At 43.2% G+C, this 26707-nt stretch overlaps 1 protein-coding gene across 1 annotated transcript; it reads left to right on the top strand.

The window, feature by feature from the left end:
* Positions 1 to 833: 833 nt before the first annotated feature.
* On the top strand, positions 834 to 17407 carry LOC139171419 (arylacetamide deacetylase-like 4). The gene is made up of 4 exons (XM_070759646.1): positions 834 to 1007; positions 8997 to 9213; positions 11462 to 11525; positions 16525 to 17407. The coding sequence occupies exons 1-4, from the start codon at positions 834 to 836 to the stop codon at positions 17303 to 17305; spliced, it is 1236 nt and encodes a 411-aa protein (XP_070615747.1). The 3' UTR covers positions 17306 to 17407.
* Positions 17408 to 26707: the final 9300 nt, after the last annotated feature.

The raw sequence follows: 26707 nt of genomic DNA on the forward strand, positions 1-26707 counted from the left end.
GAAAGTTCTCTTGGTATGTGTGTGTGTGTGTGAATTCACTTCTTTCAGTTGAACCCCAAGGTCCAGTCCCCCAATGGCAAAACCCCATCAATTCAGCCAGAAAATTCCATTCCATTCGATTAGGTCCCACAGAGTGGGCCTTCTTCGGGTCCCGTCAACTAAACAATGTCGGTTGGCGGGCCCCAGGGGAAGAGCCTTCTCTGTGGCGGCCCCGACTCTCTGGAACCAGCTCCCCCCCAGAGATTAGAACTGCCCCTACCCTCCTTGCCTTTCGTAAACTCCTTAAAACCCACCTTTGTCGTCAGGCATGGGGGAACTGAGATATCTCCCCTGGGCCTATTCAATTCAATTTATGTATGGTATACTTGTATGTATGTTTGCTTAATAATGGGGTTTTTAATATTTTAAATTGCAAATTATTAGATTTGTCATGAACTGTTTTATTGTGTTGTGAGCCGCCCCGAGTCCACGGAAAGGGGCGGCATACAAATCTAATTAATAATAATAATAATAATAATAATAATAATAATAATAATAATAATAAATTCCTCGGGAGGCTGGGGTGGGGTCTTTGAGGGGGAGGTGTGGATATTGGCCCAAGGACAAGCCTGTAGAGGTACAACTGGACGTCCTGCCACCTGGGTTTCCTAATTGGACAGCCTCTTAGAGAAAACTCCCATCACACCTTCCAGAGTGGGCGGGGAGGAGAAGACCAGCCTCCCCTTATCAATCCTGGACCGTCTGCTTTTCCCGGGATCAGCCAATCGGGCTCTCCTCAGCCTCCACGGACAACTCGGCAGGGGAAGAAGAGAGCCTGTCCCAGGTGAGGCACCATGGTGTCCTACGGGAAGCACCTGGCCTCCCTCCTGGTTGCAGGTGCCGCCTGCCCAGCCGTCTTTCTGCTCTCGGTCCTTATCCAGTGCAAAGGAACCACGTTTCCTCCTGGGATCGATCAGCCCCTGAAGGCCCGCTTCTGGCAAACAACGTTCCTCACTTTGTTAATTTTGGTAAGATTTCCTCCCGTTCCTTTTTTTCCATGAACCGTGACAGAAGAATTGTCTTGATTTTTCCTTTTCTCAAAAGATAAGAATTGGCTTGAATTCATGAACACCCACATCCATGAAACAGAACGAGTTTCTTGAAGCTGTGAAATGGACGGGTTCATCCGCCTGTCTAAATGGGGAAGCCTGAAGGAGGGCTGGGTTTCTTGGCTTCTTGGGGATGAAGCTGTGAAACTGACTAGTTCCTCTCTCCAGTTTTGGAGGCCTGAAGGGGAGCCTCCTCTTGTTTTCTCTTCGTTCTTCTCACAGCTGCACCATAGCTGGGTACATGGCTTGGCACATTTGTGCCAGTTAGATTTGCCCAAGGCAGAGGACTGAAAATATGGCTTGGGTCCATTTACGTAATAAAATGTGAACAAATTCTTCATGAATAGAACTGGGTTGAAGGTTCTTTTTTAAAAGGATTAAAAAAAAAAGAGATCATCTTAACTTGGAAAAACCATCCCTCACTATATTTGCGTCAAAGGTGTTATTCCCTGTCCTGAAACCCTCCAACTGGTTGAGATGTCAGGTCCCATCACTCCCAGTCAGCTCCTTTCAACATTATTATTATTATTATTATTATTATTATTATTATTATTATTATTATTATGTCAGTACAACACAGCAAACGAGATCACTATGCTGGATTTCGTATTTCATCACCAGTCGGGCGCTTCCCAAGCACCTAGGACTGTGTGATGTAGCGGCGAATTATGTTTGCCGATCCCAGTAAAGCAGCCTTTTGCAATTGACAGATGGAGATTTTGTCAATTCCGATGGTTTTCAAATGTCCACTGAGATCCTTTGGCACTTCGCCTAGCGTGGCAAGTACCACTGGGACCCTTTTCACTGGCTTATGCCAGAGTCGTTGCAGCTCGATTTTTAGATCTTCGTATTTCACTAATTTCTCTAGCTGCTTCTCCTCAATTCTGCTGTCTCCTGGGATGTTGATGTCCATTATTATTATTATTATTATTATTATTATTATTATTTATTAGATTTGTATGCCGCCCCTCTCACAACAGTGATAAAAACAATACATGGTAACAAATCTAATAACATGACAGAAGCACCTCTGGCTTATGGAGTTACTCCAGTTTGCAAAGTTTAATGCTCTGCTATATCTACTCTGCAAGAGCCGCAACCTGCTACAGCCTAACTCTCTATTTATTTATTATTTATTTAATTGGATTTGTATGTCATCTCTCTCCGAGGACTCGGGGCGGCTCACAGCATATATAAGGGCAAGAGCTGGGCCAGAGCCACAACATATAGTAGACGTAACAATAAAATAAATCCAATTAATACAATTTTAAAAAAATTTAAATTCTAAAACATTTTAAAAAACATTCATTAACATTCACCCCAAAATTACACTAAAAACATTCGTTGGTCAGGGGGAAGATCAAATTACCCCAAGCCTGGCGACAAAGATGAGTTTTTAAACTCTTTCGGGAGGTAAGGAGGGTGGGGGCAGTGCGAATCTCCAGGGGGAGCTGATTACATCTACTAATTTGGGCAGTGGGGAGGGTAAAAGGATGACATCACAACACTGAAATTTTATTTATTTATTTATTTATTTATTTATTGGATTTGTATGCCGCCCGTCTCCGGAGACTCGGAGTGGCTAACAGCAACGATAAAACAGTGTACAGTAAAAATGCGAACTCGGTCTCACATCCACGTTCAAAAGGTACAGAGCCTGGGTGGCCACACCACAATGCCCATTGTTTCATTCTGAGGGACCCTCTGCTTGCTGTGAGTTCCGCCCTAGAGGAAGCGTGGGACTCTTTACCGGACTCAATAGTGTCAACCCCCAACATTTCTCCCTTAGGCTCGCCACGATTGACCTCTCCAAGTTCCTAAGAGGCCAGTAAGGGGCGTACGTAAGTGCACTGGTGTGCCTAACGTCCCCTGTCCAATTGTCTTTCTTTTATGTCATATATCATATATATTTTCTTCCTCTCATAGACTTTCTCTTCTATGTTACATATTATCTTTATATATACTACCCAATGTCTATTCTCTTCCGTATGTATTGTGTATTGGACAAAGAATAGATAAATAAGTAAGTAAGTAAGTAAGTAAGTAAGTAAGTAAGTAAATAAATAAATAAGTAAATAAGTAGGTAGGTAGGTAGGTGTTCTGTCTGGGTTCCCCCAGACCTCAACACCAACTGGAAAAAACAGCCAGACACTCTGGTAAAAGCCAAAAGTATTTTATAACTGGAAAAAAATAAGCACAGAGGAAAACCTGTTCTTCCCAAAAGACAGGATATAATACGGTACAGCAGGGTCCTGATGTCCAGTCAATACAGCAAGCTTCTTGCTGGCACCCCCCCCCCCCAAGGTTTCAATAGTCAAAGGCACAAACCAGGATTCCAAGATGCCAAAGTTCACAGTCAGGTCCCACGACTCTCAAAGATAAAACTCCACAAGCCAGGAAGGGTGGGTCTGCCTTTTAGCCTTTCCCAAGAGCACCACACCCAAACCCAGCTGTTGCCACTTTAATGCTGAAAGTATTTAGCCAATTGATTCTGTCTCTGAGTAGCTCTTCGTTGTCGCAGATCAATTATGGCTTGTGCACTTTCCTCTAAGGAATCCAGGCTGCTTGCTGGGGAGAGCTCCCCCTGGTGGGACTCTGGCTGTCCTCCCTCTTCTTCAGCCTGGGATTCCTCCTCCTCATCTGTCTGCACCTCCTGTTCCTCAGCCTCTCCCTCTGAGCTGGAAACCGACAGAAGGTCAGCCGTTCCCGGAGGGGCCTCAGACGGAACCACAACAGTAGGTAGGTAGGTAGATAGATAGATAGATAGATAGATAGATAGATAGATAGATAGATAGATAGATAGATAGATAAGAGGAAGAGGCAAGCCATTCTGTCGACGAACTGTTCTCCCTTCAGAAAATGTCTCCCTAGTTCCAGGGAGCAGTTCTCTTTAACAAGCTTCCACCATCTCTGGGCTTGCACTTCAAGTTCTGGGAGACAGCCATCCTCTTCCATCAATGAGCTGTTCTCAGCACCAAGAAACCCCTCCTTGTTGGACCTCCCTCTTAGGAGCTTTCACATTTTGGGGGAATAAATAGACACCCACTCCCTTTTCCTGGGACAGCCCTTGGAAGTATTGGAAGACTTCACGTACCTCGTTCCTTCTATTGCCCATCCTATGGTTTAGCTTCCAGGCTCCTTGTCATGTTTGCTCCTTATCTCTGCACTCTTTCTAGGAACTTAGCATCTTTCTTTATACGATGGGAACCAGATGTTCCAAATGTGGCTTTGCTAGTGCAGTACAGAGCAGTACTACCTGTTCCCGTGAACTTGATCCAATTTCTTTGTTGATTCAGCCTAGAACTGCGTTGGCTTTTTTTGGCAGCTGCAACCCATTGCTGAGTCACACTTAAATGGAGGTCCACCAGGACACGTAGATCCCTATTATGGATATTAACTGTTGAGTAAAGTGTGCCTATCCTGTACTTGGACATCTGGTTCTTCCTGCCTAAGCGCAAGACCCTACCTTTCCCAACCCTCAATTGAGTCTTGTTGGATCGGGTCCAGTGTCCGGGTTTATCAAGGTCCTTTTCAGTCTATCTCCCAAAGCGTTAGCAATTCTCTTTGTGCTTTGTGTCATCCACTAATGTGATGAGTGCCCCCTTCAATCACCTCATCATTGATGAAGTTCACAGCAATAATAACAACAATGTACAATAACAAATCTAATATTTAAAAATATCTAAAAAACCAGCTTTGGAAAGTGCTCAAACTGACTGATTTGTTTAACCAATCCTTGTTAACAGGAGAAGTTCCTGAGGATTGGAGAATGGCCAGTGTTGTGCCTATCCACAAGAAGGGCAGTAGAGAAGAAGCTGGTAACTACAGGCCAGTTAGTTTGACATCCGTGGTAGTTAAAATGATGGAGACTCTACTCAAAAAGAGGATAAATCAGCACCTAAAAAACAATAACTTATTGGACCCAAATCAGCATGGCTTTACTGAAGGCAAATCATGTCAGACTAATCTCATTGATTTCTTTGACTATGTCACAAAGGTGTTGGATGAAGGTGGTGTCGTGGATATTGCCTACCTGGACTTCAGCAAAGCCTTTGATACGGTTCCACATAAAGAGCTGATAGATAAATTAGTGAAGATTGGACTTAATCCCTGGATAGTTCAATGGATTTGCAGCTGGCTGAAGCGTAGACATCAGAGAGTTATTGTTAACGGCGAGTATTCTGAGCAGAGTCAGGTTACAAGTGGTGTGCCACAAGGGTCTGTTCTGGGTCCTATTCTTTTTAATATGTTTGTGAGTGACATAGGGGAAGGTTTGGTAGGGAAGGTTTGCCTATTTGCCGATGACTCTAAAGTGTGCAATAGGGTTGATATTCCTGGAGGCGTCTGTAATATGGTAAATGATTTAGCTTTACTAGATAAATGGTCAAAGCAATGGAAACTGCAGTTTAATGTTTCCAAATGTAAAATAATGCACTTGGGCAAAAGGAATCCTCAATCTGAGTATTGTATTGGCAGTTCTGTGTTAGAAAATACTTCAAAGGAAAAGGATTTAGGGGTAGTGATTTCTGACAGTCTCAAAATGGGTGAACAGTGCAGTCAGGCGGTAGGGAAAGCAAGTAGGATGCTTGGCTGCATAGCTAGAGGTATAACAAGCAGGAAGAGGGAGATTATGATCCCGCTATATAGAATGCTGGTGAGACCACATTTGGAATACTGTACTGTGTTCAGTTCTGGAGACCTCACCTACAAAAAGATATTGACAAAATTGAACGGGTCCAAAGACGGGCTACAAGAATGGTGGAAAGTCTTAAGCATAAAACGTATCAGGAAAGACTTAATGAACTCAATCTGTATAGTCTGGAGGACAGAAGGAAAAGGGGGGACATGATCGAAACATTTAAATATGTGAAAGGGTTAAATAAGGTTCAGGAGGGAAGTGTTTTTAATAGGAAAGTGAACACAAGAACAAGGGGACACAATCTGAGGTTAGTTGGGGGAAGATCAAAAGCAACATGAGAAAATATTATTTTACTGAAAGAGTAGTAGATCCTTGGAACAAACTTCCAGCAGATGTGGTAGATAAATCCACAGTAACTGAATTTAAACATGCCTGGGATAAACATATATCCATCCTAAGATAAAATACAGAAAATAGTATAAGGGCAGACTAGATGGACCAGGAGGTCTTTTTCTGCCGTCAGACTTCTATGTTTCTATGTTTCTATGTTTCTCAAGCAGTAGTGGTATTAGGGTGGAAGGATAGCAATAAATGGACAATCCAGAATTGGTACTGGTACATGGTGGACCACATCCACTTCAAAATTATGGAAATAATATTAAATAACTTTGATGAAAATAAATCGGAGAAGCTGATGGCACGATGGAATAAGGTGAAAAATTATATCTTAAGTAGAATTTATGACGACAATGTGAAAAATAAATTCCAATCACTTTTTGTATGTAAAGAAATGTAAACCGGAGCTAAGGAAGAAATAGAAACTTATTGCAAATAATTTAATCCCCTAAATGGTGGTGGGTTTTTTATTGGTGTTGGGCACGTTTTCTTTTAAGTATTTTTGTTGTAATAAAATTTAATTAAAAAAATTATTTAAAAAAAATATCTTAAAAACCCATTACTTAAAAAAGACACACAAACAAACATACCATACATAAACTATATAGGCCAGGGGGAAATGTCTCAGTTCCCCCATGCCTGATGGCAGAGTTGGGTTTTAAGGAGTTTACGAAAGGCAAGGAGGGTGGGGGCAATCCTAATCTCCGGGGGGAGCTGGTTCCAGAGGGTCGGTGCCGCCACAGAGAAGGCTCTTCCCCTGGGTCCCGCCAGACGTCATTGTTTTGTCGACGGGACTCGGAGAAGGCCAACTCTGTGGGACCTAACTGGTCCCTGGGATTTGTGCGGCAGAAGGCAGTCCCGGAGATATTCTTGGCCTATTTAGTGGCCAAGGGGAGCGGCGTGGCATATATTTTACTACCGGGCTTCTCCACCGTCAGGAGGAAGGGCAACTACACGAAATAGGCAAGCGTGGGTGCTGCGAACTTGATAGAAAGGGGGCAGGGGAGTTTGATTCCCTCCGTGACCCACCGGGGTGGCTTAAGCGTTGCTGAAATAGGCCTGGCTCCTTCCTTTTGCCGCTAAGGGAATATGCTTGTATAGTGCTTATTACACACAGTATCTCTCCATAAATAAATGTGACAATTGATACTGAGTTTATAGTGGGATTTGTTAGTTAGGGAACATTTCAGTGTAAATTTTGCCCTACAGTAAATTAACTGAAGGGAACTCCTGGCCAATACCATTATAAGTATTTTACTTTAAGAAAATTTGTAGTGGTATATTCAGTTTCTTCAAAACGTATCTTTTTGCAGTAGTATTCTATGAATGTAGTTAGTAGTGTATAACTTAATGGAAAGTTGTTAAAGTTGCATTTATGGTTTTATTTAGAAAGACAGTACAGTGTTCCCTCGATTTTCGCGGGTTCGAGCTTCCCGAATAGCTTGTACCACGGTTTTTCAAAAAAATATTAATTAAAAAATAGTTTGCAGTTTTTTTTCTATTCCACGGTTTTTCCCGCCCGATGATGTCATATGTCATCGCCAAACTTTCATCTGCCATTGCTGATTGGCCAAAATCTCAGTCAATCAGCGTTGTTTTCGCAAAAAAAATAATTATTGTTAATAAATAATTATGTTTATAAATATCAGGATCACTAAGTGTCTTATTCAATGGTGAGTACTAGTAATAATGGTGAGTAAATGGCTGTTAAGGGAATGGGAAATGGTAATTTAGGGGTTTAAAGTGTTAAGGGAAGGCTTGTGATACTGTTCATAGCCAAAAATTGTGTATTTACTTCTGCATCTCTACTTCGCGGAAATACGACTTTCGCGGGCAGTCTCGGAACACATCCCCTGCGAAAATCGAGGGAACACTGTACTATGAATGTAGTTAGTACTGTATAACTTAATGGAAAGTTGTTAAAGTTGCATTTATGGTTTTATTTAGAAAGACAGTACAGTACTGTATTTGTAAACCTATGCTCAGCTCACAGGGATAGGCTGTCTTGAACAAGGTACTGACTTCACAGTAACGTTTAACAATTATGTTCCCATATATGTTAGATACGTACTGTTCTCCTAAATACTGCACAGAATGTATAAGAGGAGATAGCAATTCTTTTAATGTTTATGGGTTTTGGAAAACAAAGCTAGCAATTGTTTTCTTCTCTATAAAGTAAGAAGTTCAACATTGGTTTGGAAGTGGCATGTAGGAATTTTTTAAAAGATTTGTTTCAGACATGATAATCAAATTTGGAATTGTGGGCATTTGCTATGCTTACAAATCAATTTTCAGCTTCTTTTTTTAGTAGCGTCAAGAAGTCTATGAGCTGCCAACTAAATCATTTAAATTATGTTAACAAATGTTACCGTGCATTGCTTCTGTCGAAAATGTTTGTTTCATGTATTTCCACTAGCATACTGGTAATTCCATAATCTTTAGAGTGACTTTTTAATAGTGAAATTTACTATTCCAAATCATTTTTTACATTTTTGCCTTTTTAGCATGGAAACATTTTTAGGTATTTTCAAAAAGCTTCTTACCCAATCCTCATAATCAATTCATTGACAGTGCTGATAAAGGTTTGTGGCATTTCTACTTCTGTGACTCAGGGGGGTTTTTTGCAATAGAATTCTCCCAGATATTTGTGTCAGACTGATTGCCTATGGTTTACTGGAACCAGCCTTCCTTTTTGGCCCATTTTGAAGATTGGAACCACATCAGCTTTTTTACAGTCCTCTGACACTTCCTCCATGGTCCAGGAGCCCGGAAAGTCTCCATCCAGTGGCTCTGTGACCACATCTTCCAAATTCCTCAGAATCCTGGGATATCAACCAAAATTAATTTATCCACTTCTGTGCTTTGCTCAACAGGGAATTGTTTTAGAGGAGCTGGGTTTGGGCAGCGTCACCAGTGTCTTACGGCTTTGGGCTAACGGAGTACTTCCACGTGAGGATTCGTCCCTTGTCATTCAGAACCAGAAATTTGATGGGGTGCCAGTGAGGATCTACTCGACCAGAACGGGGCCAACTGTGAAAAGGAAAGCTGTGCTTTACTTTCATGGAGGAGCTGGAATTTTCAGAAACATCGGTAAGGCCACATAAACTATTGCAAGCCACTCTCAGACAGCTAAGCTGAATATCTATTCTCAGGGCAATATTTATTTATTTATCTATTTATCTATTTATCTATTTATCTATTTATCTATTTATCTATTTATCTATTTATCTATTTATCTATTTATCTATTTATCTATTTATCTATTTATCTATTTATCTATTTATCTATTTATCTATTTATCTATTTATCTATTTATCTATTTATCTATCTATCTATCTATCTATCTATCTGTCTATCTGTCTATCTGTCTATCTGTCTATCTGTCTATCTGTCTATCTATTTGATTTGTATGCCGCCCCTCTCCGCAGACTTGGGGCGGCTAACAACTATGATAAAAAACAACATGTAACAATCCAATTTAATAAAACAACTAATAATAATAATAACTAATAATAGCTGGAACCCTAAAAACTTCCCACGTAATGGCAAAACCCTTTCAGGTTGGTGGTTGGCTACCAAGAGGCAACAGGGACATGTTCATGAAGTTGGCCGGCATTCGGTCTCATTCGACGTTTCTCCCTATTTGTGGCTTTCTCCCTCTGTCTCACAGACACACTCTGTACAACGCTCTGTAGTGATCCTACTTCCCTAAGTGCAATGCCAAGGCTATCAAAGGCGTTTGGCTTTCCAACCAGCCTTCCCTGTCAAAGTCCTAAGTCTTTCTTCACCTTGTGTAGGCCCGTAAGAGAAACCAACAGCCTTTTCTGGGCAAACGGTCACCAAACCACTTTGACCGAACTGCTGAAAAGACCGAACTCATCAAAACACGGGATCCCCTGTTTGCTGAGCATATGTGACCTGTTCTGAGAATGAAAGCGGAGAGGCCCAGCTGTATTAATGGAATAGAATAGAATAGAATAGAATAGAATAGAATAGAATTTTTATTGGCCAAGTGTGATTGGACACACAAGGAATTTGTCTTGGTGCATATGCTCTCAGCGTCCATAAAATAAAATATACATTTGTCAAGAATCATGTGGTACGACACTTAATGATTGTCATAGGGGTCAAATAAGCAATGAAGAAGCAATATTAATAAAAATCTTAGGATACAAGCAACAAGTTACAGTCATACAGTCCTAAGTGGGAGGAAAAGGATGATAGAAATGATGAGAAAAACTAGTAGAATAGAAGTGCAGATTTAGTAGAAAGTCTGACAGTGTTGAGGGAATTATTTGTTTAGAAGAGTGATGGCGTTCGGAAAAAAACTGTTCTTGTGTCTAGTTGTCTTGGTGTGCAGTGCTCTGTAGCGACGTTTTGAGGGTAGGAGTTGAAACAATTTGTGTCCAGGATGTGAGGGGTCAGTAAATATTTTCCCCGCCCTCTTTTTGACTCGTGCAGTATACAGGTCCTCAATAGAAGGCAGGTTGGCAGCAATTGTTTTTTCTGCAATTCTGATTATCCTCTGGAGTCTGTGTCGATCCTGTTGGGTTGCAGCACCAAACCAGACAGTTATAGAGGTGCAGATGACAAACTCAATGATTCCTCTGTAGAACTGTATCAGCAGCTCCTTGGGCAGTTTGAGCTTCCTGAGCTGGCGCAGAAAGAACATTCTTTGTTGTGCTTTTTTGATGATGTTTTTGATGTTAGGTGACCATTTTGGATCTTGAGATATGATAGAACCTAGAAATTTGAAGGTCTCTACTGTTGATACTGTGTTGTCTAGTATTGTGAGAGGTGGAAGGGTGGAAGGGTTTCTCTTAAAGTCTACCACCATTTCTACGGTTTTGAGTGTGTTCCGTTCTAGATTATTCTGGTCACACAACAAGGATAGTTGTTCAACATCCCGTCTGTATGCGGATTCATCATTGTCTCGAATGAGTCCGATCACTGTTGTATCATCTGCAAACTGTTGTATCATCTGCAAAGTTTAACAGATGGATCATTTGAGATGCAGTCATTAGTGTATAGAGAGAAGTGGTGAGAGTACACAGCCTTGGGGGGCACCTGTGCTAATTGTACATGTATCTGATGTGATTTTTCCTAGCTTCACCTGCTGCTTCCTGTCTGTTAAGACCTCGGTTTTCTTTGCTCTCCACCTTCCTTCACCCTAATCCCCCTGGGGGATTCCCCTATAGCTGCCCTCTGACAAAGTATCCCAAAAGCAGGGACCGTGGCCGTCCTTCAGCAAACCCCCCACCAAAGCTTCAGGCAGGGAAAGAAAGAGGTTTTCAGGGGTGAGTTTTCATCCAGCGCAACTCTCCACTGGTCATTTCAGATGCCTACGAAAGACTCCTGCGCTACATGGCCAAAGAGGGGGACGCGACAGTGGTGGCGGTTGGGTGAGTGTTACCTTTTTGGTTCTCTAATTTACAGCACTGGGGGTTGTGCTGGGTTGGGGGAAAGGGGTCTAACAATGTGCAGCAGCGGCTAAAAAAGCCAACACAATCCTAAGATGCATGAACAGGGGGATACACTCCAAGACCAGAGAGGTAATAATACCACTCTATAAGGCCCTGGTCAGACCGCACCTGGAGTATTGCATCCAGTTCTGGTCACCACACTTCAAAAAAGATATAGAGATTCTAGAGAGGGTGCAGAAAAGAGCAACTAAAATGATAAAAGGACTAAAGACCAGGTCATACGAGGAAAGGTTGCTGGAACTGGGCATGGATAGTCTAGTAAAAAGAAGGGCTAGGGGGGACATGATAGCTGTATACAGGTACTTGAAGGGTTGCCACAGAGAGGAGGGGGACACACTGTTTTCAAGGGCACCAGAGGGCCAGACGAGGAACAATGGTTGGAAACTGACCAAGGAAAGATTCAACCTGGAGATAAGAAAGAATTTCCTGACAGTGAGAGCGATCAACCAGTGGAACGGCCTGCCAGCGGAGGTTGTGGACTCCCCAACTTTGGACACTTTCAAGAGGAGATTGGACTGCCATTTGGCTGGGGTGATGTAGGATTTCCTGCTCAGGCAGGGGGTTGAACTTGATGACCTGTAAGGTCCCTTTCAACTCTAATAATAAATTTTAAAAAATAAAACATTATGGTCTAGGCTGACAGCCTTGTATAGCAAAGCAATGACACCGGTCCATCCGACTGCTCTCTGCAACACACAACACACAATCATACTGCATCAAGGCTTACGGAATGAACCTTTCCCCAGCTGGAAAGAGTCGAGCTGGGTCCCGAGGTGTCCCCTGGGGATTTCATGGAAGCGGGAGAGAGGGAGCACAGGAACAGCCAGGAGGAGGTAGTACGAGGGCTGGTGGGGGGGGAGGGGAGGGGGGAGGGGACTTCCTAAGTGAGGAAGGGAGAATTCAGGACTCTGACCACTCTACTTCACAGCCCAGCTGGGTCTGCCTCTTAACCTACCCTGGAGGGCTGGTAAATGCTAACATAGATAACTCTGCCACTAAGGCTAGATTTAAACCCTCTTTTAACAGCTCCGAACCAGCTCGAAATAGAAGCCGCTGAGGCAGCCAGAAATGCTTTCCGTTTTGTTGATGTAAGCCGGCAGTCACATTTTGTGGCAATAGTTCAATTTAGCAGCTGGAACAGTGATGGGCTGGGCAGTGAGCCAGAAAACCTTCTTGTGGTTGATTGGTTGGAGAACACCAGCTCCTGCCTGAGGCAATCTGCACTATGATTGGTTGCTGTGGGAATGGAGGGGGTGTTTCCCTCCCCCCCCCCCCGCTTTTTTCTTCTGTGTGTTTTTTAATTTACCTCACGGTGCCCCTGGTGACTTGACTTGTTTGTTTGTTTGTTTATTTATTTATTAATTAGATTTTTATGCCGCCCCTCTCCGTAGACTTGGGGCGGCTAACAACAGTAATAAGAAATAGCATAAAACAAATCTAATATTTAAATTACTAAAAGCCCTTATTAAAAACCAAGCATACACACAAACATACCATGCATAAATTGCATAGGCCTAGGGGGAAGGTATATCTCAATTCCCCCATGCCTGAAGACAGAGGTGGGTTTTAAGGAGCTTACGAAAGGTGAGGGGGGTTGGGGGCAATTCTGATATCTGGGGGGAGTTGGTTCCAGAGGGCCGGGACCGCCACAGAGAAGGCTCTTCCCCTGGGCCCCGCCAAATGACATTGTTTAGTCGACGGGACCCGGAGAAGGCCCACTCTGTGGGACCTAACTGGTCACTGGGATTCGTGCGGCAGAAGGCGGTCCCAGAGATATTCCCGTCCAATGCCATGAAGGTCTTTATAGGTCATAACCAACACTTTGAATTGTGACCGGAAACTGATCGGCAATCAATGCAGACTGCGGAGTGTTGGTGTAACATGGGCATATTTGGGAAAGCCCATGATTGCTATCGCAGCTGCATTCTGCACAATCTGAAGTTTGCGAACACTCTTCAAAGGTAGCCTCATGTAGAGAGCGTTACAGTAGTCGAGCCTCGAGGTGATGAGGGCATGAATGACTGTGAGCAGGGACTCCCGGTCCAAATTGGGCCACAACTGGTGCACCAGGTGAACCTGGGCAAACACCCCCCTTGCCACAGCTGAAAGATGTTTCTCTAATGTGAGCTGTGGATCGAGGAGGACACCCAAGTTGCAGACCCTCTCTGAGGGGGTCAGTGTAATGGACGCACAGATGGAATTGTCCTTGGGAGGCAAAACTCACAGCCATTCCATCTTATCAGGGTTGAGTTTGAGTCTGTTGACACCCATCCAGACCTTTTTTTCTGTAAATGTAGATGCAAAATATTTATCTATATAAAACTAGAAATTTGACTCTGTCTACATAGATCTATTGGAATAAGGTAGAAAAATGGTTAAGAGAAATTACAAACAAAGAAATTAGGAAGACCCCAGAATTTTTCTTATTAGGTATCACAGATACCAGGTATAAAAAAGAAACATATTATTTAATAATTCATATTTTAGTAGTTGTAAGGATTGCTTTTGCACAAAAATGGAAAGAAAAGGAAATTCCAAAAGACAAAGAGGTTTTTAGGAAGATTGTGGAATGTGCAGAATTAGATATGATGACGAGGCGGTTGAATAACCAAGTAGAAAAGAATTTTATTAAACTTGGCAGAAGGTTTACAACTGGTGGAACACAAAAAAAGATTTTTAAAGATATTAAAATAAAGTGTTAAATAGTCAAATTTACTAGACAGAATATATTATACAGTGGTCCCTCGACTTGCGCGTTCTCGATTAGCGCGAAACGCTGCAACGCGGTTTTTCAAAAAATATTATTTAAAAAATAAAATATTTAAATATTTTTTAAAAAAAAATTTTTTTTAAAAAATTTTTAAAAAAAAATTTTTTTTTTTATTCTGTTCCCTGAATGGAGACCGCCGGCCGCTCAATCGGGCCGGCAGGGAACAGAATGGAGCCTTCCGCGGCGGGGCTGGTAAGGGGGGGAGCCGAGGGGGGAGCCGAGCCCAGCCCCGTGGCATTCGCATTCCTCCCGCCGGCAGCCGACTGATCGTGGGCTCCTTCGCAACCTCGGAGAGCTTCCTGGTTTTCGTGAGCTTTCATGCCCCGGAAGCTCTCCGAGGTTGCGAAGGAGCCCACAATCAGTCTCGGCTGCGGGTGGGAGGAAGGCGAATCCCCCGTGGGCTCCGTTATATTTTCCGCTGCCAGCCAGGCCATGCTGGCGGCAGCGGAACAATCGCTGGGTGGAAGGCGTGCTCGGCTCTGCCGCTCCAGCCGCTTTCGGCCGAGCCTCCCCGGCCAAGCAGCCAGGAAAGTCGAGCCAGGCGTGGCGGCGGCAGCGCTGCTTCTCCGGTCGCCCGGTCCAATCCTGCCTCCTGCGCCGATGTTCCCCGCTGCGACGGAAGGCAGTCGCTTGGCTAGGGAGGCTCGGCCGAAAGCGGCTGGAGCGGCAGACCGAGCACGCCTTCCACCCAGGGAGTCCTGCCCTTTCATTCCCGCCGACCACAGGGGCGAGGGGTGGGGATGAAGGGGCAGGACTTCCCGGGCGGAAGGCGTGCTCGGCTCTGCCGCTCCAGCCGCTTTCGGCCGAGCCTCCCTAGCCAAGCGACTGCCTTCCGTCGCAGCGGGGAACATCGGCGCAGGCCGCCGCCACGCCTGGCTCGACTTCCCTGGCTGCTCGGCCGAAAGGGGCTGGAGCGGCAGAGCCGAGCATGCCTTCCGCCCGGGAAGTCCTGCCCCTTCATCCCCACCCCTCGCCCCTGTGGCCGGCTCATCCAGGGGGGCGTGTGTGGACTGGCAAGCGGCAAGCGGGAAGACCAAGGGAAGGTTCCTTCAGCCGCCCAACACCTGATCCGCTCCGCAGCGCGGCAGCAGCGAGGAGCCGAAGATGGGGTTTCCCCTTTGCCTTTACCCCATCTTCGGCTCCTCGCTGCTTCCGCGCTGCGGAGCAGATCAGCTGTTGGGCGGCTGAAGGAACCTCCCCTTGGTCTTCCCCGCCGCCCACACGCAAACTCCACCTTCTGCGCATGTGCGGCCATGAAAAAAAATGGCGCACATGCGCAGAAGGTTTTTTACTTCCGCATCCAGTATAACGCGGAAATCGGTTAGCGCGGGAGGTCTTGGAACGTAACCCCCGCGCTAATCGAGAGATCACTGTATAGAGATATTTGATAGATGAGTTTATTTTTCCGAATCGGCTTAAACCACAATTATATAATTGGTGGAAAGTATTGAAAAGTTAAAATTTCTATGATAGCATATATTACATAGAGATATTTTATTGATATGTTTACTTTTCTGTATTGATCTAAACTATAATTCGTTTTCTCTTTCTGTATTAAGAAGACTTCTATGCTGAGCAGAGCAATTGTTGCTCCTTTTTGTGTTAAATGTAGTGTCTGGGCAATTTAATGTTTGTTTGTTTTGTTATGTCTTTTATTTAGAATATTAATAAAAATATTATTTAAAAAACTAGAAATTTGGGTAAGCTTTGTTGATGTAAGCCGGCAGTCACATTTTGTGGCAATAGTTCAATTTAGCAGCTGGAACAGTGATGGGCTGGGCAGTGAGCCAGAAAACCTTCTTGTGGTTGATTGGTTGGAGAACACCAGCTCCTGCCTGAGGCAATCTGCAATGTGATTGGTTGCTGTGGGAGTGGAGGGGGTGTTTCCCTTTTCCCCCGCTTTTTTCTTCTGTGTGTTTTTTTATTTATCTCACGGTGCCCCTGGTGACCTGACTACCTTGTTTTTTGTAAATGTACATGTAAAATATTTATCTATATAAAACTAGAAATTTGGGTAAGCATCTCTGACTTCATTTGGACACCTGCTGAACAATTCCCTAAAATATCCTTGGAACTAACAGCTTGTCTAACAGCTTTGCTGGGATTTACTCAGGATTAATTCACATAGTCATTTCTTTCTCCTTTCAGGTATGGACTTGCGCCAGAGAATCCGCATCCAAACCAGTATACCGAATGTCTGAAGGCTGCTGTCTACCTCATGAAACACGCAGACCGTTATGGCATAGACAGTTCCCGTATTATCATTTCTGGAGATAGTTCTGGGGCTACTTTTGCCACACGCATTTGCCAGCTACTGGTAGACCACAGGGAGCTGCCCAAGGTACATGCTCAGGCACTGATCTACCCAGCACTTCAGGCCGTGGATTTATCTTTGCCATCCTATCAGCAGAACTGCAGAGGTCCGTTATTGTGGAGAAAACTGGTCGTCTACTTTGGCTGCCTCTACCTTAACAAGCCAACTTCCTTTACAAATGATCTTTTGAAGGGCAGCCACGTCCCCAAGGCTACCCGACTGAAGTACCAGAAGTGGGTGAATGCCAACAACATCCCTGAACGATTCAAAGTCAGGGGCTACACAGAAGAAGACTATCCGTTGTCTGATTTTAAACCTCAGCTGTACGAAGAAATGAAAGAGACGCTCTCAGAGACCTTTTCCCCTTTGCTGGCTGAAGATACAATCGTCCGCAAGCTCCCTCAGACCTTCCTTTTGACCTGTGAGTTTGATGTCGTTCGAGATGATGGGCTGCTCTACATGAAGCGGCTGAGGGACAACGGTGTGCCAGTAACCTGGAGCCATGTTGAAAATGGCATGCACGGAGTAATGTCCTTTTTCGGCTATGGCATCCTGTCCTTTCCTTCAGCAAAAAGGATTGTCCGTGATGTCACCGATTTTATCAGACATTTGTGAGGCCAAAATGAAACCAACCGAGAGGCATCACCTTTTCGTCTTATTCCTAAAACACAGAGAATTCGGTGGCCCAGGAAACTCTGCTTAAGGGCCAGTCAATCTACCAGAATGAGATTCAAATAAAGTTCTCTTGGTGTGTGTTTGTGTGTGTGTGTGAATTCACTTCTTTCAGTTGAACCCCAATGTCCAGTCCCCCAATGGCAAACCCCCATCAATTCAGCCAGAAAATTCCATTCCTCGGGAGGCTGGGGTGGGGTTTTTGAGGGGGAGGTGTGGAAATCTTCCATCCAAAGGGACCAGCAGGACAAATCCACCTCTTGCTTCTTATTCCCGTGCCTTCCTCCCCCTGGTTGGGGGATTGCATGCAGGGATGCTGAGCATGGGGACCCTCCTGGCTGACCAAGGCAGGGTTCCGGGTGGCCATGTTGCACAGCTGCAGAAATGTGACTTCTCAGCCCGGGAGCATTGCAATAATAATCATAATAATCATAATAATCATAATAATCATAATAATCATAATAATCATAATAATCATAATAATCATAATAATCATAATAATCATAATAATCATAATAATCATAATAATCATAATAATCATAATAATCATAATAATCATAATAATCATAATAATCATAATAATCATAATAATCATAATAATCATAATAATCATAATAATCATAATCATAATAATCATAATAATCATAATAATCATAATAATCATAATAATCATAATAATCATAATAATCATAATAATCATAATAATCATAATAATCATAATAATCATAATAATCATAATAATCATAATAATCATAATAATCATAATAATCATAATAATCATAATAATCATAATAATCATAATAATCATAATAATCATAATAATCATAATAATCATAATCGTAATTTATTAGATTTGTATGCCGCCCCTCTCCGCAGACCCGGGGCGGCTCACAACAGTAATAAAAACAATATAAAGTTTAACAAATCTAATATTAAAAGAAAGTATCTAAAAACCCGTCATTTAAAAACATACAACACAAGCATACCATACATAAACTCTATAAGCCTGGGAGAGATGTCTCAATTCCCCCATGCCTGGCAATATAGGTGGGTCTTAAGCTATTTACAAAAGGCAAGGAGGGTGGGGGCAGTTCTGATCTCTGGGGGGAGTTGATTCCAGAGGGCCAGGGCTGCCACAGAGAAGGTTCTTTCCCTGAGGCCACCAGACGACATTGTTTAGTCTATGGGACCCGGAGAAAGCCAACTCTGTGGGACCTTATTGGCCACTGGGATTCATGTGGCAGAAGACGGTCCCGGAGATATGCCGATCAGGGCATGGCCCCTGCTCCTCTTCCAGCATCCGATGCCTGTGGCCTGTCTCTGCAGTGACTCAGCTGAGGGGGGGGGGCATGCCAGGCAGCAGGTGGGCTCGGAGAGATGGCATCTCTGAAACCCCACACAGGTAAAGGAACAACTCCACGGGAATCGTTCCGCATCGCCTGAGAAGGATCTCTGTTCACCCTGCTCACCAGGGTGAACAGACCCTTAGACTGTCTACTGTGGACCTCACATCATTCCTAAGTGGTCTTTAAGCTCACCAGCGTGCCTAACACACCTGTCCTAATGTTCCCTTTGATTTGTATCAATTTCATGTATTCCCAGTTATGTTTATACTTATATCTTGTATCGATAGCACCAATTCAATTCAATTCAATTCAATTTATTAGATTTGTATGCCGCCCCTCTCCGAAGACTCGGGGCGGCTCACAACAGTAATAAAACAATATTATAGCGAAACAAATCTAATATTAAAATATTTGGATCCAATGTTTGGATTGCGGCCAATTCAGGAAAGGATGGAAGTGAGCTTCATGGTTTGCACAACCAGGAATAGCAGCTCACCTATTCTGCAGTATATCGAAGGTCTGAATAGTTCGGGGAACCCAACCGCAGCCCCTGCAAGGAAAGAGGCTCCCTCCAGCTCCAGATTCCCAGAGGATAATGTGGGTCTGAGGGCTGGCCAGATGCCAGCAGGGCAGTGGAGGCTGTTGCGGACCTTCCTACCCTGCTCTTGGCCTGGGCCAGTTAGGATGATAGCAAAGACATAGAACAGATGAAAAAAAGGAAATAGCATTAGAATTTTACTGGAAATTATATGGGAAAGAAGAAATAAAAGAAGATTTAATTTTTGATTACTTAAGGACTATAGACTTACTGGTATTAACGGAAGCTCAACAACAAAAACAAACCTATTACAGAAATAGAATTACGGCAATCTATTAAAAATCAGAAAAACAATAAAGCGACTAGTCTAGATGCGATACCAACAGAATTTTATAAGTTAGATATTGAAATACTTTTTTAAAATATGTTAGAAATATTTAATCAAATAATAGCAGAAGGTAAATTACCAAAAACATGGACAGAAACTTTAATAACTTTAATACATAAAGTGGGAGCTGAGAAGAAAAAAATTGAAAACTATAGGCCGATATTGTTAAATGTAGATTATAAAATTTTTATTTCAATTTTTGCTACTAGGTTTAAAAATATTATTAATGGAATAATACATGAAGACCAGAATGGATTTTTACCAGGTAGACAAATTAAAAACAATTTAAGAACAATAATAAATACTTTAGAATATTATGAACAACAGCCCGAAAAACAAATGTCACTTATATTTTTAGACGCTTAAAAAGTGTTTGATAATGTTGACTGGAACATTATGAAAATTCAATTAAACAAGATGAACGTAGGAACTAAATTTTTTAATATAATACACGCTATTTATACTGACCAATCAGCTAGAATTATAATAAACAGTGAACAAACAGAAAAATTAGAAATACAAAGTGGAGTGAGGCAAGGATGTCCAATATCACCACTATTATTTATTCTAACATTAGAAGTTTTATTGATAAAAATAAGAGCAGAAAAGGAAATAAAAGGGTTGAAGATTAAAAAAGAAACATATAAAGTCCAAGCTTTCGCGGATGATGTAGTTTTTATAATAGAGGATTTTTCAACATCAATTTTGAAGTTAATAAATCTTATAGAAGAGTACGGGAAAGTTGCAGGTTTGAAAATCAATAAGGAAAAGACACAGATATTAACAAAAAACATGACAGAGCCACAGATAAAACATCTTGAAAATTTAACAAATATGAAAGTTACAAAAAAGGTGAAATATTTAGGCATATGGATTACCTCCAAAGCTATATCTTTTAAAAATGATAATTATATAAAATTGTTAGGACAGATTTAAAAGGATTTGGAAATATGGAATAATTTAGTTATCCCTAGTTGGAAGAATCTCCACAATCAAAATGAATATCCTCCCTAAAGTATTATTTCTTTTTCAAGTCATTCCAATTAATCCTGGGTCAATTTTTTAAAAAGAATTAAATAGCATTACAAAAAAATTTATATGGCAAGACAAGAAACCAAGAATAAAACAAAATTCATTGGAAGACCATAAAGAAAGAGGAGGCCTCGGCCTCCCCAATTGGAAGTTATATTATCAAGCCACCGCATTAATAGGGATAAAAGAATGGTTAATTCTTGAAAATCGAAGATTACTCAATTTAGAAGGCCATGATTTAATGTTAGGCTGGCATGCCTTTATATGGTATGAAAAGTTTAAAACCCATTCATATTTTAAAAGTAATGTTATCAGAAAAGCGTTGATAGATGCTTGGAATGAAATAAAGAAAAATCATTTTTTAGTAATGCCAATTGAGGCCATTTCATACCCAAACCTTTTAAAAGATGGGAAGATATGGAAATATGGAGATTTATGGGACAATCAATTAAAATTAAGAACTAAACAAGAACTACAAGAGATAGGTGTCGATATAGATTGGTAGCAGTATGCGCAGATTAATTCTAGATACCAAAAAGATATCAGAACTTTTATTTTTATTAAAGAAAATAACATACTTGGGAAATTATTGACTCAAAATCAAGGGAAATTAATTGGAAAGTTACATACGGTAAATATTTAATAAACTATAAAACGATAGGTTGGATATTGAAAGACAATATGGTCAGTTGGTGAAAAAATTTTGGAAAAGAAATAAATTTGGAAACATGGGAAAAGGTATGGATATATAATTGGAAAATAACAAAATCAATTTCCTTTAAAGAAAATCAAATTAAGATGTTTTACAGATGGCACCTTCCACCATATAGGATTTCAAAGATGTTCCCTAATATTTCTCCTGTTTGTTGGAAATGTAAAAAAGAAATCGGTACATATTTTCATACATGGTGGCTAAGCTAAGATTTATTGGAATAAAGTAGAAAAATGGTTAAAGGAAATAACGAATAAGAAGATTAAAAAGACTCCAGAATTCTTCCTACTAGGTATTTGTGACACTAAATATAAAAAAGAAATATATTATTTAATAATTCATATTTTAGTAGCCGCAAGAATTACATTTGCACAAAAATGGAAAGAAAAGGAAATAACAAAAGATGAAGAAGTATTTAAAAAAATTATGGAATGTGCAGAATTAGACATGATGACAAGACGGTTAAATAACCAAATGGAAACAGAATTTTATAAAATTTGGGATAAAGTGTATAATTGGTGGAATGTTAAAAAACAGTTTTAATAATACATGAACAAATTTTACAATGTTTGTACTCATTCAATTAAATATACAATAGTAGTATGTTAACAAATTTAAAGGATAAGGTTTTTAGATTGAATAAGTGATTTCAATTATTTTATTATATTGTTAAAATAGATACAAAGAAGAAGTAGATTTTAAATTGAATAATTACATAGTCTTGTAGGATTTTAAGAAAATTTAAGTGTAAAATTTTAATTAGTTTAATTAATTGATTTTAATTAGTTTAATTACATTATTAAAATGATATTTTAGTAATACATTGACAAAAATTTATAGATATTAGAATTGATTTTAATTATATGAACTACAATATAAAAATGGAAAAATAGATGTAGATTTTACAGGAAACCAGAGTATTATAAACTGTATTTCTGTATTGATCTGATTATAGCTAGACTTTTTTTTCTGTATTAGTTAGACTTCTATGATTAGCGGAGCAATGGTAGCTCCTTTAAATGTTAAATGTCATTTGTATTGTCTGTCTTAAAGAAAAATAATAAAAATATGAAGAAAAAAAAAGGATGACCTGCCCTAGATAGAGAGGATTCCTCTGTGGACTCACCAGCCTGTGCATCTCCCCTTCCTTCACTAGAAGATAATGACCTGTCTGTCTCCTTGAGGGGTTGGAAAAATCTCTTTTGCCTCTTTCTTTGTGCCAGTGTCAGTTGGATGGAGGGAGCCCTCTCTCCATGGAGATGATTTGCTCTGAAGGGCGTCAGAGATCCCCGAGCAGCGGCACATGTGCTCAGTGAGAACAATGGGTGAAACCAAACTGGTAAGAACTGACAGTGTGGTCCGCCCATGCTCCCACATGCTCCAAGCGAAGGGACTTGGGCATCAAAGGGAGGCAAGCACAGAGTCGGGCGTAAAGAGCTCAGGTCGCTCAGAATCCAAGGCTCAGAAACAGGAGAAGGAACAGGAAGAATTGTAAGTCTTTGCGAGGGTGACTGTGGTTTCACTGCGGTTACCAGGGGAGGGCCACCAATCCCAGCCCTACCAGTATGCGCCAGGAGCGCGCACCTGCGCCCACCTGTTCCCAGCGTGTGATTCGGCTTCTGCACATGTGCGGAAACCAAATCTTGCATGAAGACACATGAAAGTGCAATTTCCATGCGTGTGTGTGTGTGTTGCGATTTCCGCAGAGGGTTTTTGCTTCCCTGGAAATTGGGGAGAAGAGCCACCGGTCACTCGCAACCAGAAAAACAAGGTAAGAACTGCCCACTCCTATACGCCCATGGCTTCGCTAGACCCCACCAGGCTGTGCCAACCCACCAGGCTGCACCGTGCCACCCTCCCCCCATCAAAAGCCCCAGCGGCACTGCCAGGCAGCACATCCCCGCCAGCTCCCGCGCCACCAGCCCTCGCCGCCATCCCCCGCAGCCCCGCCAGGCCCCATGACCCCACCAGGCCGCCGCTTGCCCTTGCTCCCCCCGCTGTTCATCCTGCTGCACCCTTCACCCCTGCTTATCTGGATCGCCTCCTGCAGGGGCCCTGGCACAGGGAGCAGGCCGGGTGGCTCCAATTCTGGCCGCGCAGCCTGTTCTGTGCTCTTCCGCGCTGCAGACATCTCTCCTGCGGCCCAGAAGATCAAAGAGCAGGTCACGGTGCCGGAACTGACGCAGGCTGCTGCTCTAGGCACGGCAGCAAGAATCTCTTACAGGCAGCAAAACTCTCTGGTTTCTTTGGTTCCGAGCATGTGCAGCAGCAAAGGACAGGCTATTTATTTATTTATTTGTTTATTTGTTTATTTGTTTATTTGTTTATTTGTTTATTTGTTTATTTATTTATTTATTTACTTACTTACTTACTTACTTACTTACTTACTTACTTACTTACTTACTTATTTATTTATTGGATTTGTATGCCGCCCCTCTCTGTAGACTCGGGGCGGCTAACAACAGTGATAAAAACAGCATATAAACAATCCAATATTAAAACAGTTAAAACCCCTTATTATAAAACCAAACATACGTACAGACATACCATGCATAAAATTGTAAAGGCCTAGGGGGAAAGAGTATCTCAGTTCCCCCATGCCTGGCGGCAGAGGTGGGCTTTAAGAAGCTTACGAAAGGCGAGGAGGGTGGGGACAATTCTAATCTCTGGGGGGAGTTGGTTCCAGAGGGCCGGGGCCGCCACAGAGAAGGCTCTTCCCCTGGGTCCCGCCAAGCGACATTGTTTTGTTGACGGGACCTGGAGAAGACCCACTCTGTGGGACCTAACTGGTCGCTGGGATTCATGCAGCAGAAGGAGGTCCCTGAGAATACCGCATGGTAATGGAGCGAGGCCCACCCCGGCCGTTACCAACACATGGTGGAATGGAACCCATGATTGAGGGTGCTGGAGGGATAGGAATTGCTCCAAAGAAACAGACCCAATAAAAGAGGAGGAGGAATTGCACCCAATGAAATCATTACACTTCTTCAGAAATATACGATTCCATGGATGAAATCCCTCTTGAATGCATTTGAATCAGGGATGGTTGACGGGTTTATGGACTGAGAAAAACCAACCAGCAGGGACAGGAGCCTTGGCGTGGAGAAGTGAGGCTGCCAAAGAGAAGGCCCGAGGCTGGAGGGATGACTCAGTGAACAAAGCTTTCATAGGACCCTCCCTCCTCAAACAGCGATGACGCATCGCTTGATTGAGAAACCAGCAGAAGGTTGAGGATTAAACCCTCATGGTAACCAGGTGGTATTTCGATGCCCAGCTGATGGGAGGAGAACTGCTCAGAAGATACTGGCCCAAGGACAAGCCTGTAGAGGTACAACTGGACGGCCTGCCACCTGTGTTTCCTAATTGGACAGCCTCTTAGAGGAAACTCCCATCACACCTTCCAGAGTGGGCGGGGAGGAGAAGACCAGCCTCCCCTTATCAATCCTGGACCGTCTGATTTTCCCGGGATCAGCCGACGGGCTCTCGTCAGCCTCCACGGACAGCTCGGCAGGGGAAGAGGAAGAGAACCTGTCCCAGGTGAGGCACCATGGTGTCCTACGGGAAGCGCCTGGCCAGCCTCCTCGTCGCAGGAGCCGCCTGCCCAGCCGTCTTTCTGCTCTCGGTCCTTATCCAGTGCAAAGGAACCGCGTTTCCTCCTGGGATCGATCAGCCCCTGAAGGCCCGCTTCTACCAGACAATGATCATCACTGTGTTAATTTTGGTAAGGTTTCCCTCCGTTCCGTTTTTTCATGAACTGTGACAGAAGAATTGTATTGATTTATCCTTCTCTCAAAAGACAAGAATTGGCTTGAATTCCTGAACACCCACATCTGTGAAACAGAAAGAGTTTTTTGAAGCTGTGAAATGGACGGGTTCATCCGTCTGTCAAAATGGGGAAGCCTGAAGGAGGGCTGGGTTTCTTGGCTTCTTGGGGATGAAGCTGTGAAACTGACTAGTTCCTCTGTCCAGTTTTGGAGGCCTGAAGGGGAGCCTCCTCTTGTTTCCTTTTCGTTCTTCTCACAGCTGCACCATAGCTGGGTACATGGCTTTGTACATGGTACATTGCTGAGTCACACTTAAATGGAGATCCACCAGGACACTTAGATCCCTATCATGGACATTAACTGTTGAGTAAAGTGTGCCTATCCTGTACTTGGTCATCTGGTTCTTCCTGCCTAAGCGCAATACCCTACCTTTCCCAACCCTCAATTGAGTCTTGTTGGGTAGGATCCAGTGTCCAGGTTTGTCAAGGTCCTTTTCAGTCTATCACCCAAAGCATTAGCAATTCTCTTTGTGCTTTGTGTCATCCACTAATTTGATGAGTGCCCCCTTCAATCCCCTCATCATTGATGAAGTTGTTGAAGAGCACTGGGCCCCAGACAGGACCTTGGGGTGGCCCATGGCACGTTTCCTTCCAGGTAGCTGCACCTCCATTGAGGGCTACATGCGGAGTGTGGCTGGCCATCCATGGGTTAGTGGCGATGCTGCCTATCCTACCTCGTTCTGTGGTCTGCCATGTCAAGGGCTCCAAGTGTATTATATCCACAGCACATAGAAGCATAGAATCATACAGGTCAGGAAGTGACTTTAGAGGTCTCCCAGTACAACTCTTTGATCCCCTATTTTAGCCACTGTATATATAAAGGCAATAAGGTTTGCTTGACCTGATCTGTTAGTAACAAAACGATTCTGCCTTCTAGTAATGGCCTTTTTCAGACAAATATGCTGCGGACACTGTTCCCCATAAGCTGCGCAGACAGCAGGGAGTCTTGGCGCAGAACATTTTACATGGGCGCAATTACATTTTCCATCCCGCTGCGATCTGGCTCCTCTGACTCTGGCCCTGCTGAGCGGGGCACCGGCGGCACTTTCAAAGTGCTGGGCAGCCAGTCACGCTCCTCCTCCCCGCTCCGCTCCTGCTGAGGGAACAGTCTCACCAGTGGCCGAGAAAACGCTCGGCGTGAAGGCCGGACCAGGCCGGGCTGGGGCCGAGGGAAAGCGCCGTATCATCCCCTGAGCCACCCAGCCCGGCGGACAAGCGCAACCAGGGACCAGCGCGGGCTGGGGAATTCTGGGAGTTGAAGTCCAGATCTCTTCAAGTTGCCAAGGTTGGCAAACACTGCTCTAGAAGGTGGGCGGTGGATCTCGACCCCGGCAGTTTCTCTGCGGGCAGGCTTCTTTTAAACTATTAACGGTGGAGGGCAGGGAGTCGCTTCCCTCGGAGGGGAGGGGGTGTCTCTGCGGGTGGGCGACAGGTGCCACGCCAATTGCTGAGGGAGAAGATGGCGGCTCGGTCTCTTCCCTTTTCCGTCTCCCACAGCGTTGGACT

The sequence above is a fragment of the Erythrolamprus reginae genome, chromosome 8 (genome assembly GCF_031021105.1).
Source record: "Erythrolamprus reginae isolate rEryReg1 chromosome 8, rEryReg1.hap1, whole genome shotgun sequence".
Lineage (NCBI taxonomy): Eukaryota > Metazoa > Chordata > Lepidosauria > Squamata > Dipsadidae > Erythrolamprus > Erythrolamprus reginae.